Below are 15371 nucleotides of genomic sequence, written 5' to 3'. Positions count from 1 at the left end.
CTACTAAGTTAATCAGTTTTGGCATTAGCTAGTTATTTTGGCTGTTCGGTTCTTGCATTTTTCCCACAATATATAAATTTAAAGCTTTCATTTAACATATTGTTAGTTTTCATAAAATTCCTGTGTATTTGTAATTTGTTATTTATAACTTTGTTGAAAACAATTACCTGCTAGTATACACTTTGTATGAGGACGCATTATTTATTGAAAAATAATTTCCCATGGACTGGTCAAAAACTTATCTTGCATTACAAGTGAATATAATAATCAAAAAGAATTTATTGAAATACTCTTCGTAAGATATCTCAGTAATCAAATGTCGAATCGAAATAAAATTTCAGGGCCTTATACAAGGACATTGTAGCTTTCATTTGGTGCTTAGAGAACCCAAATCAGATGACAGACGGCTGAGATATTTATTATGGTACCCTTGGTCAAAAATCTCTCAAAAAGTTAACCTGTATTACTCTCAAGTACTCTTTGAAAGATATCTCGGTAACCAAATGTCCAATCCTAATGAAATTGTATAGGGTTCTACTAAAATGTTGTAGCTTTCATTTGGTGTCAGGATAACCAAAATCGGTTGACAGACGGCTAAGATATTTATTATGATACACTTGGTCAAAAATCTCAAAAAGTTTAGTTGTATAAATCCTAAGTACTCTTCGAAAGATATCTCTGTAACCAAATGTCCAATCGAAATAAAACTTCTGGGCGACCTACTAGGATGCTGTAGCTTTCATTCTGTGCCAAAAGAACTCAAATCAATTGACAAACGGCCGAAATATTTATTATGATACACTTGGTCAAAAATCTTAAAAAGTTTAGATGTATGACTAAAAAGTACTCTTCGAGGGATATCTCGGTAACCAAAAGTCCAATCGAAAAAAAATTCAATAGCGTTCTACTAGGATGTAGTAGCTTTCATTTGCTTCCAAGAGAACTTAAATCGGTTGACAGACGGCTGAGAAACGTGCGTGACTTTTTTTTGTAACGCACATACACACACACACACATACAGACATTTGCTCAGTTCGTCGAGCTGAGTTCATTGGTATATGAGACTCGGCCCTCCGGGCCTCGGATCGAAAGTCGGTTTTTCGAGCGATATTTATACCCTTCTTATGGGTGTAAGAAGGGTAAAAAGAGAAATTTTCAAAAACTATTTCTTAAATGATTTCTAATGATACTAGTTCATCTTTGGCAAAATTTCTTACGAGAATGGAAGCTTTCATACCATCCATTCTCGTAAGAAATTTCACCATAGACAGCAGATATACGATGCTTAGACTATACTAGTGGTGGTTCATAAAATCATTTTTGATTTGGTTGAATCAACTGGCCTAGCCGATCGACGACCAATGACGATGTGATCGACTTTTGACACACATCTCCTCCATGACAGTTGATTTTGTAGTCTTACTTTAATTAGAAACTGGCCTCTCCGTCATTTTCAGGGATCATCATGCTTCTATCTCTTTTTTATCTTCTGTCACCTGTCTGCAACGTTGGTTTCGGTTTTTTTGTTTTTTTTTTCTATCTTCAATGTTTGTTCTTTCCCAAGTAACATTTTGATGGTCAATTAATCTTGTAGAGGTTTTGAGGACCGTCATAAAATCTTATACCTTTTATTTTGGTTTTGTGATGGTTTCAAGAACCTCTTCTAGTCGATTTGACAAAAAAAAGTTACTCCATTTTCTGCTATCTGTCTTTCACTTTCCATTTTTTGTCTTCTGTACTAACTCTAACATATATTTTCTATCTTATACCTGCTGCCTGCTGTCTTCCATACTGTGTCTTCTATTTTATGTTTTTTTATGTCATCTGGCGTCTATTCTCCGTCTCCTTTATATGTTCTGTCTTCTGTCTCGTGTTAGCTGTCATCGAGTTATATTTGACTTCTATCTTCTTATTTTCTTCATTATTTCTTCTGTCTTCCATTTTTTATCTTGTGGTGTTCGAACCTCTTTCTTCTTGCTTCCATCTTCTATATTTTGTCTCTATCTACAATCTCCTGTGTTTTCTATTATTTTTCTTGTCGTGTCCTCTATTTTCTATATTCTATCTTAAATTTGCAGTTTTGTTTATTTCAACTTTCATTTTCTATCCTATGTCTTCTAACTTCCATCTTTCATTTTGTGTTCGTGTATTCAATCTTCTCTCTTTTCTATCTTCGATCGTCTATTAACTCCTTTCTTCTATCTTCTATCTTATATATTCTGTCCTCTGTGTTGTGTTTTGTTTTAAATATTTTGCTGTTTTATTTGCTATCTTACTTCTTCTATCATCTATCCTCTGTCTTTTAGATTAGCAAAGAGGTAATCCAGCGTCCATTTACTTCGTAACGCTAGAATTGGCATTTGTGGACGTTTGACCTCCCCTAGAGCGTTACGTGATTTGTGGACGGCACCCTATGATTTTTGTTTTACTTGCTATACTTTATCTTCTGTCCTTCTTTACGCCTGTTATTTTCTACTTTCTGTAGATGGAGCATAGATGATAAAATGTCTTTTTATTTCACCTTTCATTATCTATCTACTGTAATCTTTCTCCTATGGTCGAATTTTTCACTTCAGTTTTCTACGTAGGTCTTCTGTCTTCTATCTATTATCTACCTTTTTCAACTTTTTTTCTGTATTCTATCTTCTGTCTTTTATCCCCTTACTTTTGTGTTTTTTTAATTTTACGTTTTTTGTCTTCTGATTCCTATTCTTTGTTTTCGAGAGTGCATTTTTATTGCATGTATTTTATGTTCTGTCTCTAAACTTCTCCTCTTATATTGTGTTTCCTATCTTATTTGTTCAGTCTATTATTTTCTATATTTTTCTTCTTTCCCTTATCTTTTTATATTATGTGTTCCATCTTCTGTCTTTCTTGTATTTGTAGTCTTTCGACTTTTTTTTATCATTCTAACCATCCGCACTTCATAGAAATTGACAAACTGGTACCGACAGTACCAAGTACTATGAAACTAACCGCTCAAAAGAGCAACCAAAAACTATTACCAAATAATTTACCCTAAGCCAATCAATATGGTTCACCACCTTTTAAGAACCACCACCGCGTAACGGAAAATCTTCCGATTCCGCTATTTACACCCAGCACTAATGAAACTTTTCTCGCCAAAAGGCAACTCGCTTTCCATGGTGGAACTATTAAACTTTCGGCGAGGAGAAGCTCTCTCTATCGGGAAACAAAAGCCACTCGCTCCCCTGTAACTGGTCCGCCATGGTTCTTTCATACAAATCTCATTGCAATATGCCGGTGCGCGGTAGGTACTTGAGAGAAGCAATTTCCAACCACCAAATTGGCACAACAACGTCGAAGTTCTTTATCCGATCTGGTTTGTTGTCATGCCGCTTTGCCTGCTGTAAGGAAATCCTGGAAAGTTTATGGTTGGCAAGGTTGCCAGATGGTTTCTGTAGGCTTCACTTCTAGACCTGCAGACACCCAGGTTTCGATATTTTCGTAATGTAGTACTTTTTGTTTATTTCGGACTTAAAATAGAAAATGGCATAGCACCACTCAGTTCTCACTACAAAAATATAAAAAATAAATTATTAAAAAATAACAAAACTTGGCATTTAGATGTTTTTTAAATTTTGTTTTTTTTATTGGAATTGGAAAAAAACTGAAACTTTCTGGCAACCATGGTCACATAAAGCGTCCGGTGCTAGACATAAAACTTTTCATTTTTTCGTTCCCTTGATACCTCTTGGTACCAGACTGCTTGATGATTTTGGAAAAGTGTTGGCAGTAAGTGGTGTCTGAAATTCTCTTTTGAGCGAACAACTATTACGTATATTCGAAACTGATCTTCCTCAATGACTTCCCCACAATGTGTGAGACAAGAATGTCTCAGCTCTCTGTTCTCATTCCCCGGAAACGATATAAAATTAGCAATGTGTTTTCCCATGCTCTGGAGAGAAGGGCTCATCCAACCGAAACTGTCGGTTCCTTACATAGTGACTTCTTGTCAATTTGTGTAAGGATACTGGAATTTGTTACGCATTGTTGGGTTTATAAATATAGTCAAAATGTACAATCTGCCACTCGTCAAACTAATGTTGAGCAGAGAGTCTAGAGACATAAAGAGTAACTTCCTTTTATGAAGACACGATGTTCACTTTAAAGTTTTAAATCTTTAAATTTAAAGTGCGCATCGTGCCATAAAACGAATATTATGTAGTAATTCAAGATGCCGTTTTGTTCAGATATATGAAATTATCTATATTATACACACATAGTAAGTAACATTTCAACGTATTGTAAGCTCTAAGAAGTTTTGAAATCCGTTATACAAAAACTTAGGTTTTGTGCCAGGTGCCAGACGCAAGGCCAGAACCTCCTAAAAACTAATTCACGCTATTAGAATAAATGTTGTTCGTGAAAACTTACATCTAAATTTTGTTTTAAAATTTATGTATAAAGAAGGACAATCTATAGGCGGAAACCCGGATAATAACATCACTAGGGCGTGTTTGCAAACTTTGTTATTTCAATAACTTTTTATCTCCAAATGTTTGTTTGGAATGGAGTTTTTTATGCATAAGTTTTGTTAGTAATTTGTCCAGATTTGTAACAACTGAACACTTGATATTCAAGCACATTGAACACAATCTAGCATAAGCATTCGATATTGTGTGCTGGTTGAGTCCCCGTAAGTTCACATTAGACGTTCTGTTATTTTAGAGAATACAATAATAGGGAGCAAGCAGTACATACCATCGTTCCGATGGACGTCGGTTGTCCAAATCCTTTGCGTCGTCGACATGAGGCCTGCTGTTGGAACTGTTGAATTTTCGTCGGTGTTGTATAGGAACGTTGCAGTTGTAGCAACTTTTCCTGCTGCTACTTTTAGTTGAGAGGATAGTCGTTCTTCCGTTGGAGCTGGGTTGGTTCTATGTGTATGATGGGAATTAAGTTATGCTTGCTGGTGAGCTGTTTAACCTGTGAGCAAAAGACAAATTCAGGGTTGAAAAATAAAAGAAATGTTTGGCAAATTTGAAGACATCCAAAAAGCACCCTTTTTGATTCGACTTCATGCTAATACTTTAAAGAATTTCTAACCCAAAATACGAAAAAATGACCATTTTATATTTATTTATTTAAATAATTCCTATTTATTTATTTGACACGATATTTTTCAATTTTAATGAGATTTTGATCATGCGTTGGACTTCGTAAATAAATTACGTTTGGGTCAGCACATAACCATATTTTAAAAATGTTTGAGTATATTTAAAGGTTTTAAGTGTAGAATTAGCTCTAAGTTAAAATACACGTAAATAAAAAAAAATATTTGAAGGTCTTTTAAAAAACAACTCTGGAAATAATAGGGTATCGCGCCACTTGAGCGGTGGCTTCTATATTCGTCTGTTTTCCACTATAACTCAGTCAATTTTGAACCAGTTGACTTGAAATGTTGTACACGGTTAGATACTATACCTATCTCACCGCATTCCAAAAATTGTGTCAATTGGTTCAAATTTGACTGAGTTATAGTGGAAAACAGACGAATATAGAAGCCACCGCCAAAGTGGTGCGATTCCCTATTCATCGCGGATCTATGTTAAGTGCCATATAATTTAAAATTTCCAAAAAGCTCACGCTTAGATTTTTTTTTTATTATTTTTGTGTAGTAAAATTTGCCAATATATATCAACAATAGATTCTACACACAGGATTCAGTGAGAAAACCATTCACAATTTTCCTACTACGTACAGGCGTAATTATACTACAGCGAATGTAAAAAATAAAAAAAAAATCAAAAATAATAATATGAAAAATGGATGAGACCTTGTGAAATATTATTCGATTTTTTTTACAGTTTTACAGTTTTTGTCAAAAAAGGATCAATTATTTTTTAGATATGTGAATTTTCAGACCAAGTCCAATTTTTTCTTACGTTTTAAATTCGCTGTCACTTTCAGTACGGTTGAATGGTCCACTCTTGATTGACGACAATTAAATAAATAAATGTCAGAAAAATGGTTAGAATCATTTGCCCATACAAGGAAAACAAAATTAAAGAAATCGGAAATGTGCAAATTGTTCCGCTATAATACAATAAAGTTTAACATGATTTTTTATGAGGGTGTTTGAAGCAAAGGGGTGTAAGTGATGAAAAACCACTTTCAAGTAAATGAGGTTTAAAGTATTCCACCACTTTTTTATCCCATACTCAACGTATGAAACTTCCAAAATCAACCCAATTTTTACTGATTTCTTGTAATTTTTCTAATCATCGAAAAAATGATCTTAAAAAGTTCCTAAAAGTTTAAAATCTGAATAACTTTTTCATGTGCCCAGCTCAAAATCGAAAAAATGGTCACTCACATGCTTTGTCAAAGGGTAAGCTTTATATGTGTATGAAAACTGATTTGGAAAATATTGCTTCGTTATTTAATAGAAAAAAAAACAAAAACCAAAAAGTAAGGAAATGCTTCCAGTTTCGCCTTAAGAGCAATCCAGCTTTTTACGCTAGCATGCCATAAATTTTGAATCACCTCTTTCTGACATTTCTTGCGGACGCCATAATTTTTCAAAAAGTGGGGTCATAGTAAGCTTTGTGATCATGAACATTTTCGTTGTTGACAATGAGCCATTTTACGAAGTAACAACAATGTTGATGATGATATTGATTTTTACGGGTTAGGACCCATGCTCCTGCCAAAATTTCATTTATAAAATTGGCTCGTAAAATGGACTTTTGAACGTCAACAATTTTCATTCTTGCCTAGGATTTTCCGTTTATTTTAGTATAATTTAATAATTAATTTTATATTAGTTTTTTTTTCTATTTTAGGTTAGTGCTCAGTATTTGGAAGTAGCGGACAGTTTATGGGAACTATTCCGAATAACATTCTTGAGCTTTTGTACAAAAATTCTCCAACAAAGCGATTAACAAAAATAAATAATTAGAGGGATCTTTAGAGGAACCCCACCAGTCATGACTACAAAAATTGCAGGAGAAATCTTTTGAGAAATCTTCTTAGAATTCCTCCAGGAATGCCCGATGAGATTTTGCTTGAAATTTCTGCCGGGATTCTTCCCTCAGAAAAGAATGTCCCTTCAAGAAACACTCTACAGTTTATCCAAATCCTCTCGGAATATCATAAATTCTTGCTGTGATTCCTTCAGGAACTCCCATCACGATCTCTCCAATCATTTTTGCTGGGATTTCACATGCATTTCCAGATGGTATTTTAGCAGTAATTGCTCTTAAGAATCCTCCAGGAATTGTTGAATAATTTCCGTCATTAATTGCTTGAGGAATACCAGCAAGACTTCCAAGAGGTCGAGAAATCTGAAGCAATTTCAACCTTATTTCTGAAAGGAATCTGTAAAGGATTTCCAGTAAGAAAACGGAGAGAAATTCCTGAAACAATCCCTAGATACATCCTTGGAAGAAGCACAACAGAAATTCTGAAGGAATTCCTAAAAAAAATCTCTGAGTGAATTTCTGTCGGAACCCATACAGAAGTTACAGTAGTGGTTGCTGGATGAATTGTATTAAAAATAATTCATTGAATCCCAGCAAGAATGTCTAGAGGTAATCCCAGAAGAATTCTTGGATTGATTCCAAGAGGTATTACTAGGAGAACAACTCGAGGACTCCGTGGATTAAACCTAGCAGGCATTTTTGGGGAAATTTGAAGTGAAATTTGTGAGGAATGCTTTGAGAAAAAAAAAACTGTAAAAATCACAAAAGGAACTTCTGTAGAAATTCCTGTGGGATGGGCATTTTTGAGTTTTTTTTGCTTAAAAGAGATCCTGAAGGAATTTTTGGAGAATTGCACAGAAAAATTCAAAAAGAAATCCTCTTGGAATTCCTCCACAAATTAATGATGGGCTTTCTCTCGAAATTCTTGCTGAGATTTCCCCAGAGGTTTCTCCAAAGATTCCTTTACATATGCTGCCTGTAATTCCTTTAAGGGTTCCTATAGGAATTCCGTTTGTGATTTCTCCAGAGATTTTTCAAGGATATCTTTAGGAATATCTTGAAATTCTTTCTAGGATTCCTTCAGATATTTCTACTATTTTTTTTCAGGAATTTCTCAAACACTATCAGCTGAGATTTCTTCCGTAATTGCTTCTAGGAGTCCACCAAGAATTCCTGGTAGATTACTAGCAGGAATTCCAACAGGACTTCCTGATGGATTCTTTCAGAAATTCCTGAAAGAATGCCAGAAGCAGTTATCCTAGCAAAAGTTCCTGAAGGAATATCAACTGGATTTCCTGCATGAATTACTGGGTAAATACTAAGAAAAGTTTCTGTAGGAATCCTGGTAGAAATCACTAAAGGAATCACAGCAGGAAATTTCGAAAAAATGCCTAGAAATCATAGCATTTTTTGTACGTAGTTATCCCAGCTGTAATTGCATGAGCGATTACAGTAATAATTTCTGGAGTTAATACTCCTTATTCCAGTTATTCCTCTAAAATAAAGAGAATTTCACCTTCCTCCAGGGACATTGGCGTATCTAGGATTTTTTCCTAGAGGGTGCCTTGGGGGTGCCAGTTTTAGTGGCTTCCAGGTTGTTGTGCTTTTAAAAATAAAAGGAAAACCCGATTTACCCTCAATTTCTTTCATGAAACAATGATATACTGCGTCGCGGGAAAAATAGCCCGCAAATTTAAACGCGCTATATTTTAAAGAACAGTTTTTTTTTTTTGGAAATTCGAACCGTTGTGCAGATTGAACACTTTCCCCGCCATGAGAGGTTTGATTGCGTTTAATACATGGAACCTGTATTTTCAGTTTGAACTTAACAATCATCGAGACAACCCCTCTGTTAGTGGATTGAAAATAATCAGGTCCGTAAGAATACATTTTCAGAGCAAGTGTAAATCTCTGAAACCACAAAATATCCACAAATTTGCGTATAACTTCAATTCATCGTGACATCCTTCTTGTTAAAACAGTTTTCAAGGACAATTCAAAGAGTTATAAATACTTAAAATTGCAAAATCAAGACACATATTTGCATTTCTAGTTTAGTCATAACATAAATGGCGACTGCGTTTCATTAGTTAAACACTACCACGTGGACAAGAAAATACTTTTACAGAGAAATTGTGAGTACAAAATTTGGACTCGATTATCCTGAGTTCCATTTTGAAGCTTCACAAACATATTATCAATCCAGTTAAAACCCGGAATTTGGTTCGAGCGAACTTCGGTTTTTCGAGATTTCGTCTAAATTGATAATGAATCTTGTTGTGGTGATAGTTCGGACTTGAACCAGTTTTCGAAGCAGCACTGTTTCGTGGCAGATGTACCCGTGTTGCCAGTTTCACATACATGCTATATCACCACAACAAATCTGTTGAAAGGAATTGTGTATAATGCACAAAATTTGACTTACGTAAAACCAACATTGTAGTAATCAGTCAAAATTTCAGCATTGTACATTTCGGATAAGTCTGGTTTGTACGTATAATACAATTATTTAGACAATTTTTTCTAGATTTCGTCAGTAATTATGTAAGGAATTTCTGCAGCAATTCCGATTGGAATAACCATCGGCAATTCTGATGTTACTTGCATTGAAAATTTATTTAGAAGTTTCATCAGAAATTCCTTTGGAACTTTGGAAACTTCGATTATTACCTTGGCAACTTCTTCGGTAATTCCTTTGGAAATTGATTCGCCAAAATTCTCAAAGATTTCCTTCAAGACATTCACGAAACGCGACGCGAGACAAGACACAACATTTATGGTTCTTACAATCGTCAAAATAATTAAAAAATTACCTTAATGCCGACCGGTTACGGGCTCGATGCAGCCCATCTACGAGACAATGTCCGACTGATTGCGATGTTGTTCGTACTAATCCTGGTCCGGGGAGAGAGAGAAATTTCTCGTACATTCCTATAGGATTTCACTAGAGAATTCTCTAGTAATACCTCCTAGGATTTCTCTGGAAATCCCTACTATTCTCGAAACTCGTTTAGGGATTTCTCTAGAGATTTCTATTGGGATTCCTTCAGCTGGAATTCCTTGAAGAAGGACAAGAACAGTAACGGGAGTAATACTCTAATTAATTTCTGGAGAAATCCATGAATAAAAACTCTAGAGGAATTCCTGGATGAGTCTTTAGAAAAATCCCTGGAAGAATCAACGGCATTTCTGGAAGTATCCCAGGAAAACTGCCTAGAGGAATCCCAGTAAGAATGGCAGGAAAAACCCTAGAAGTATTTCTGCAGGTATTCAGGTAAGAATTTCAGGAGGAGACCTAGGAGGCATTGCTGAAATATTTGAAGCAGCAGGAATCGCTTATGGAGTTTCAGGAGGAGTTCCTGGATGAAAACCAAGAGGAAGAATCCAATGATAAACATTTGGAGAAATCCCAGGATCCTTTAGGATTTCCAGCAGGATACACCCAAGGCAAGGTTTCTTAGAAGATTACCTTGAATAATTCCAGCAAGTTTTTGAAGGAATCCCTGGAGAAATTCTTAGAAGAAGCCCTAGAAGAATTCCGGGAAATATTACAGTAAGAATTTCAGGAGGATTCCTAGGAGGAATTGCTGGAAGAACCACAACAGGAATAGCTTGAGAAATCCAGTTGAAATTTTTGAAGGAAGAAAAAGAGGAGTTCATGAAGGAATCCCATGAGAAATTTATGAAAGAATCCTTGGTTAAAATAGCATGGATAATTCCTGGAGGAATCACCGGAGAGTTTCTAAAGAAATTACAGGAGAAATATCAGGAGGTATTATTAGAAGGATTCTGGGATGTGTCATTGTAGAAATCTTAGCAGAAATCATAGGAGGAGTTGCTGGAGGAAACTATACAGGAATTTCCAGAGAAACCCCATTAGGAATGCCTGGGGGAATCCAGAGAAAAAAATTCCTTGGAATACCTAGAGAAAGGTTTTGCAAGAACCGGTAGAGGTGTTGTGGAAGAATCTATAGCGAAGGCCCTGAAGGAATTGCAGGAGGAATTTCTGAAGGATCGTCAGGAAGATTTCCTGGAAGACTTGCCACAATGCTAGGATGAATTCGTTTAGGAATCACTAGAAGAATTTCTGGACGTATCATAGTAAGAATTTCAGGAGGAATTGCTGGATAACATTTCTAAAGGAATTCCTGGATGAGTCCTTGGAGAAATCCGAGGTAGAACAATCGAAGAAATTTTTGCAAGAATTCCAGGATATTTGCCTGAGAAGATACCAGTGAAAAGCCAGGAGAAGCACTAGAAGAATCCGTAGCATATTTTTTGAAGTAGGGGTGGGCACCGGTTTTGGCCAGTCTAAGGGAAATCATTTTTAAAAAAATAACCAATAACACAGCGTAACAAAAAATAACTTTTGGTCTGTCTCAAGAGCAAACGTATGTGTCTCTGACAGATTTTGGGCCGCTGAATCCGAATCCGGGCTCAGATTTGCCCCAACACGTCACAATTATGAGCTATACCTCAATTTGTAGAGCAAAATATGCGTTTTTTGCCTTTTTTGACTGCAAGTTATTAAGCATGGAAATATTTTTTTTTTATCAATCAAAAGGTTAATTGGTCAATTAACATCTTAACTAACGACTCATGCAAAATATTTCGTTTTACCTAATCGAATTTGATAGTTTTAAGCGATTTATGTTAGGTACGATATTTCCCATACAAGTCACCCTTCAAAAGTTGCATGCAAGTTTTCATTCTAACATAAAATGCTTAAATCTATCAAATTTGACTGAGTGAAACGAAATATTTTGCATGAGTCGTTAGTTTAGATGTTAATTGACCAATTAACCTTTTGATTGATTAAAAAAAATATTTCCATGCTTAATAACTTGCAGTCAAAAAAGGCAAAAAACGCATATTTTGCTCTACAAATTGAGGTATAGCTCATAATTGTGACGTGTTGGGGCAAATCTGAGCCCGGATTCGGATTCAGCGGCCCAAAATCTGTCAGAGACACATAAGTTTGCTCTTGAGACAAAAAAATGTTGCGCTGTGTAATCCAATGAAAACTACCAATGTGTTTAATGAAAGGTTTCGATCTATACTTAATTAGAAAAATGAAGAAATCAAGCTAACACTTGATTTTCGTATTAAAAGTGGTACTGATTAAAAAAGAAGCATTGCCACAGTTTGGGCCATATTCTCAGCTTTGGTTTCTATTTTGGTCAATCACGTGTATTTAAACCGATTTAGATCGTAACAGGCTACCCAGCCACAGTTTGATTTTTTGGAAGAAGAATAATTGGAGTAACCGTAGGTATTGTTTGAAGGAATCCCAGCTGAAATATCTGGAGGAATTCCTAGAATTCCGGGAGGTATCATAGCAGTAATTTCTAGAGAAATCCTAGAATCAGGAATGCTGGGGGTATCCTAAGGGAAGTTCCTCTAACAAATGCCTGGAGCAATACGTAATGTTCTCCTTGAAAGAATTGGTAGAAGTATACTGAAGGAATCCCTGATGGAATCGCAGGAGGGATTTCTGGAGAAATCTCAGGAAGATTTCCAGGAAAGTATTGCAGCAAGTAAGTATGCCAGGAGAAATGCCTAGAAGTATTTCTGAAGGAGTCCTAATGAGAATTGCTGGAAGAATTCCAGCTGGAATTCATGGAGGAATGTCAATAAAAGTTTTTGGAGAAATCCCCTGTGGAATTTCTGGAAGAACCTCTGGAGGAAGCCTGGACAAATCCTTGAAGAAATCTCTGGAAGAATCACCGATGGGATTTTATGGGAAGAATTTCCGGAAGAACCTCCTCAGTAGAATACCTGAAGGTACCACAGTGAGAATTTTTGGAGGAGTTCTAAGAGAAATTGCTGGAAGAATTGCAGCAGGAGTCGCTTGAGGAATCCTAGCCACAATTCCCGGAGGAAGGCCCATATAAGCTCCTGGAGGAATTTCATGAGAAAATTCTGGAAGAATCTCTGCATATAATCTCTGAAAGAATTCCTGGAAAAATCACTGGAGGAACTTCTGAAAGGATCCTCGAATACCACCAGGAATTCCTGAAGGAATCCCAAGAATCAAAGTAAGAATTTCCAAACAAATCCTAGGAGAAATTTCTAGTACATATGTCCAACCCCATCTGGACTGCCTGGAGAATCCTAAGGTAAATTTATTGAAGAAGGGGGAATCCATACAGCAAGCCATGAGAAATCACTGTATGAAATGTAGAGGAATTTCTGGAGGAATCCATGGAGAAGTGGAGAAGTCTATTGATTGTTCTTACCAATATCCAAAACGCCGATACGTACAACAGGTATCTAAGTAATTCCGTGTGTGCTTGAGTTTGGTTCAAATGTGCCATTAAAAAATATTAGAATTATTGTGTTAAGTTTTAAATTTTAGGTGACTGTTAAGGAAAAAATCTAGGAGGTGCCAAATTTGTTCTAGGGAGTGCCAGGCACCCCTGGAACCCCCCTAGCTACGTCAATGTCCAGGGAGTCTTTTTGAAATGTTTGGGAAGTTGAGATGCATGCGCTGTTCCACTTGGAGCGTTATTCCATTATTATTATATGTTGAACACTCGAACAATCCTAAAAATCCATAGAAAAAGTTATATCAGAAAACCTATTATAAGAGGCCGTCCACAAACAATGACACATAACTCTTAAAGCAAAGAGCAAAAAAGGTAATAGTTTGTTCGGCAAACTTTCCAATAATACCCTTTTCTGCAACTTTGTAAAAGACACCAATACTCTATCTTCATCTTTCAGAAAAGTGAATACCTATCGCACTTTTAGGTAGAATAATCATCAATCATCAAGTTCTAAAATGAAGAGTTAAGTATATAGAACAAACTTTTTTAAGACATCATACCTTTAAATTCAATAATTGAAGCCGCAAAAAAGGATTATGAATGCGAACTCCACTATACAGTATGTAGCAGGTTCCTCCGGAGATTATGTCCAGAAATTCGAACGTCCGGAACAGGTTTCGTAGCGGCGGCATGCCCATAGCACAGAGCGATCATTTTATGGCCAAATACATTTTACAATACAAATTTCAGAACGAAAACGTGTGTGAGATTCAATAAAATTGCCGAAAAATACCCTCGTGGCAAGGCATTTCTCCATCCATACCCAGAAAGGCGGGAGGGGTCAGGGGGGTTGCCATACCCAGATAATGGAAGACCTACTAACCGCATTCAATTTAAAATTGGTTTCAAATTGTTTGATTGCATGGTCTTTGAGTAGTGGTCGATTGTAAAAAAGTGGTTCGTCTAGGTAGGGCTTTTAAGGGTTAAGGGTTAATAAATACTGCGTAGCAGGAAAACTATAAATTAAACCATAGAATGGAACTTGAAAAAAATATCAAATAAACAAAATAACACAACTAAACTTGTTATAATTTTGTTATTCGAATCTGGTCTGGAAACAAAAGTTGTGTCCAACATCGACAATCAGAACCTTTTGACGTTCTAACCATGTAAGACGACCTTTGTAATTTGCGACTACAACGTTGTAAAGTGGACTCCGGATTCGCTCCATTTCTTTGATATTCCGTTCCGTTTGACCGTTCCGGTCTTCAATTACAGCGCTGGTAATTGAAGCAGACGGCCAACCGCTAGTTAATGAACTGGACTCGGTCCAGTATGTAGGTCGATGCTTCATCGTTACTAGTGGAGGAGACTAATGAGCTAAAGCAGTGCAGTGCACTGTTCGCCTTAGCACCGTATTTCATAGAAGGTGGGTTTATCGGGATCGTGGGAAAATATTACACCTGTCCACTGTCAATATTACATACCAGTCAGTGTGACATACATTATAATCGTATTATCACTGTACCTGAGTGCGTGCGTGCATGCTTGCTTGCGTTCATTCGGTTGTTAGTTATCCAAAGTGAGATTACGACTAACTTGATTCGGAAGAAGCGTCCTTCATGCATGCTAAAGTGCTTCTGATGTCCGGTTTCAAAGAGGCACGTTATACTGTGATTATATATCATGTAGGAAGGTGTTTACTCAAGACATTAAAACGAATACTATACTGAACGAATTTCAATACTCCTCACTGCCTGTGCTCGAGTTAAGTTACTCTTCTTAAGAATCACATCACCTTTTTCATAATTAGTACCAAGCCACTAAGGGCAAACGGTTTCAAATGTTCATTTCCGCTAAGGCTAGCTGCGTGCAAAAAGTTTTCCCTGGTGTTCTAATGACAAACTGCTAACGTTCACTTTCCTGTTTCCGATTCACCCATTAGCTTTTTGCATGCCGTATTAACAAAGCTTCTAAAGCCACAGTTCTATAGCTACTAGCCCGATGAAATTACTACATAGTGTAGAATTATTATACTCGTGTCGGATGTTCTAACTGCGCTACTCATAATGCATCTATAAAATTAGTCCCTACTAGGTGCACTTTCAAATCGATTTTTCATTATACAAACAAAGTGGGACAATCAGTAGACATG

General features: G+C 36.2%; 2 protein-coding genes across 2 annotated transcripts in view; one reads left to right on the top strand and one right to left on the bottom strand.

Moving 5' to 3' along the window:
* LOC109418392 (UDP-glucosyltransferase 2) overlaps positions 1 to 15371 on the top strand; it is a 740033-nt gene that overhangs the window by 226189 nt on the left and 498473 nt on the right. The window lies entirely within an intron of this gene.
* Positions 1 to 15371, bottom strand: part of LOC109418396 (neprilysin-1) — a 58852-nt gene that overhangs the window by 31097 nt on the left and 12384 nt on the right. Inside the window, exon 2 of the mRNA XM_062859220.1 lies at positions 4726 to 4950. Within this exon, the coding sequence (XP_062715204.1) occupies positions 4726 to 4774 (49 nt within the window). The 5' untranslated portion in view covers positions 4775 to 4950. The remainder of the gene's footprint in view (positions 1 to 4725; positions 4951 to 15371) is intronic.

This window comes from Aedes albopictus, chromosome 3 (assembly GCF_035046485.1).
Source record: "Aedes albopictus strain Foshan chromosome 3, AalbF5, whole genome shotgun sequence".
In the NCBI taxonomy this organism is placed as follows: Eukaryota; Metazoa; Arthropoda; class Insecta; order Diptera; family Culicidae; genus Aedes; species Aedes albopictus.
The sequence above is the reverse complement of the archived record's forward strand: the minus strand, read 5'-3'. Positions and strand labels throughout refer to the sequence as shown.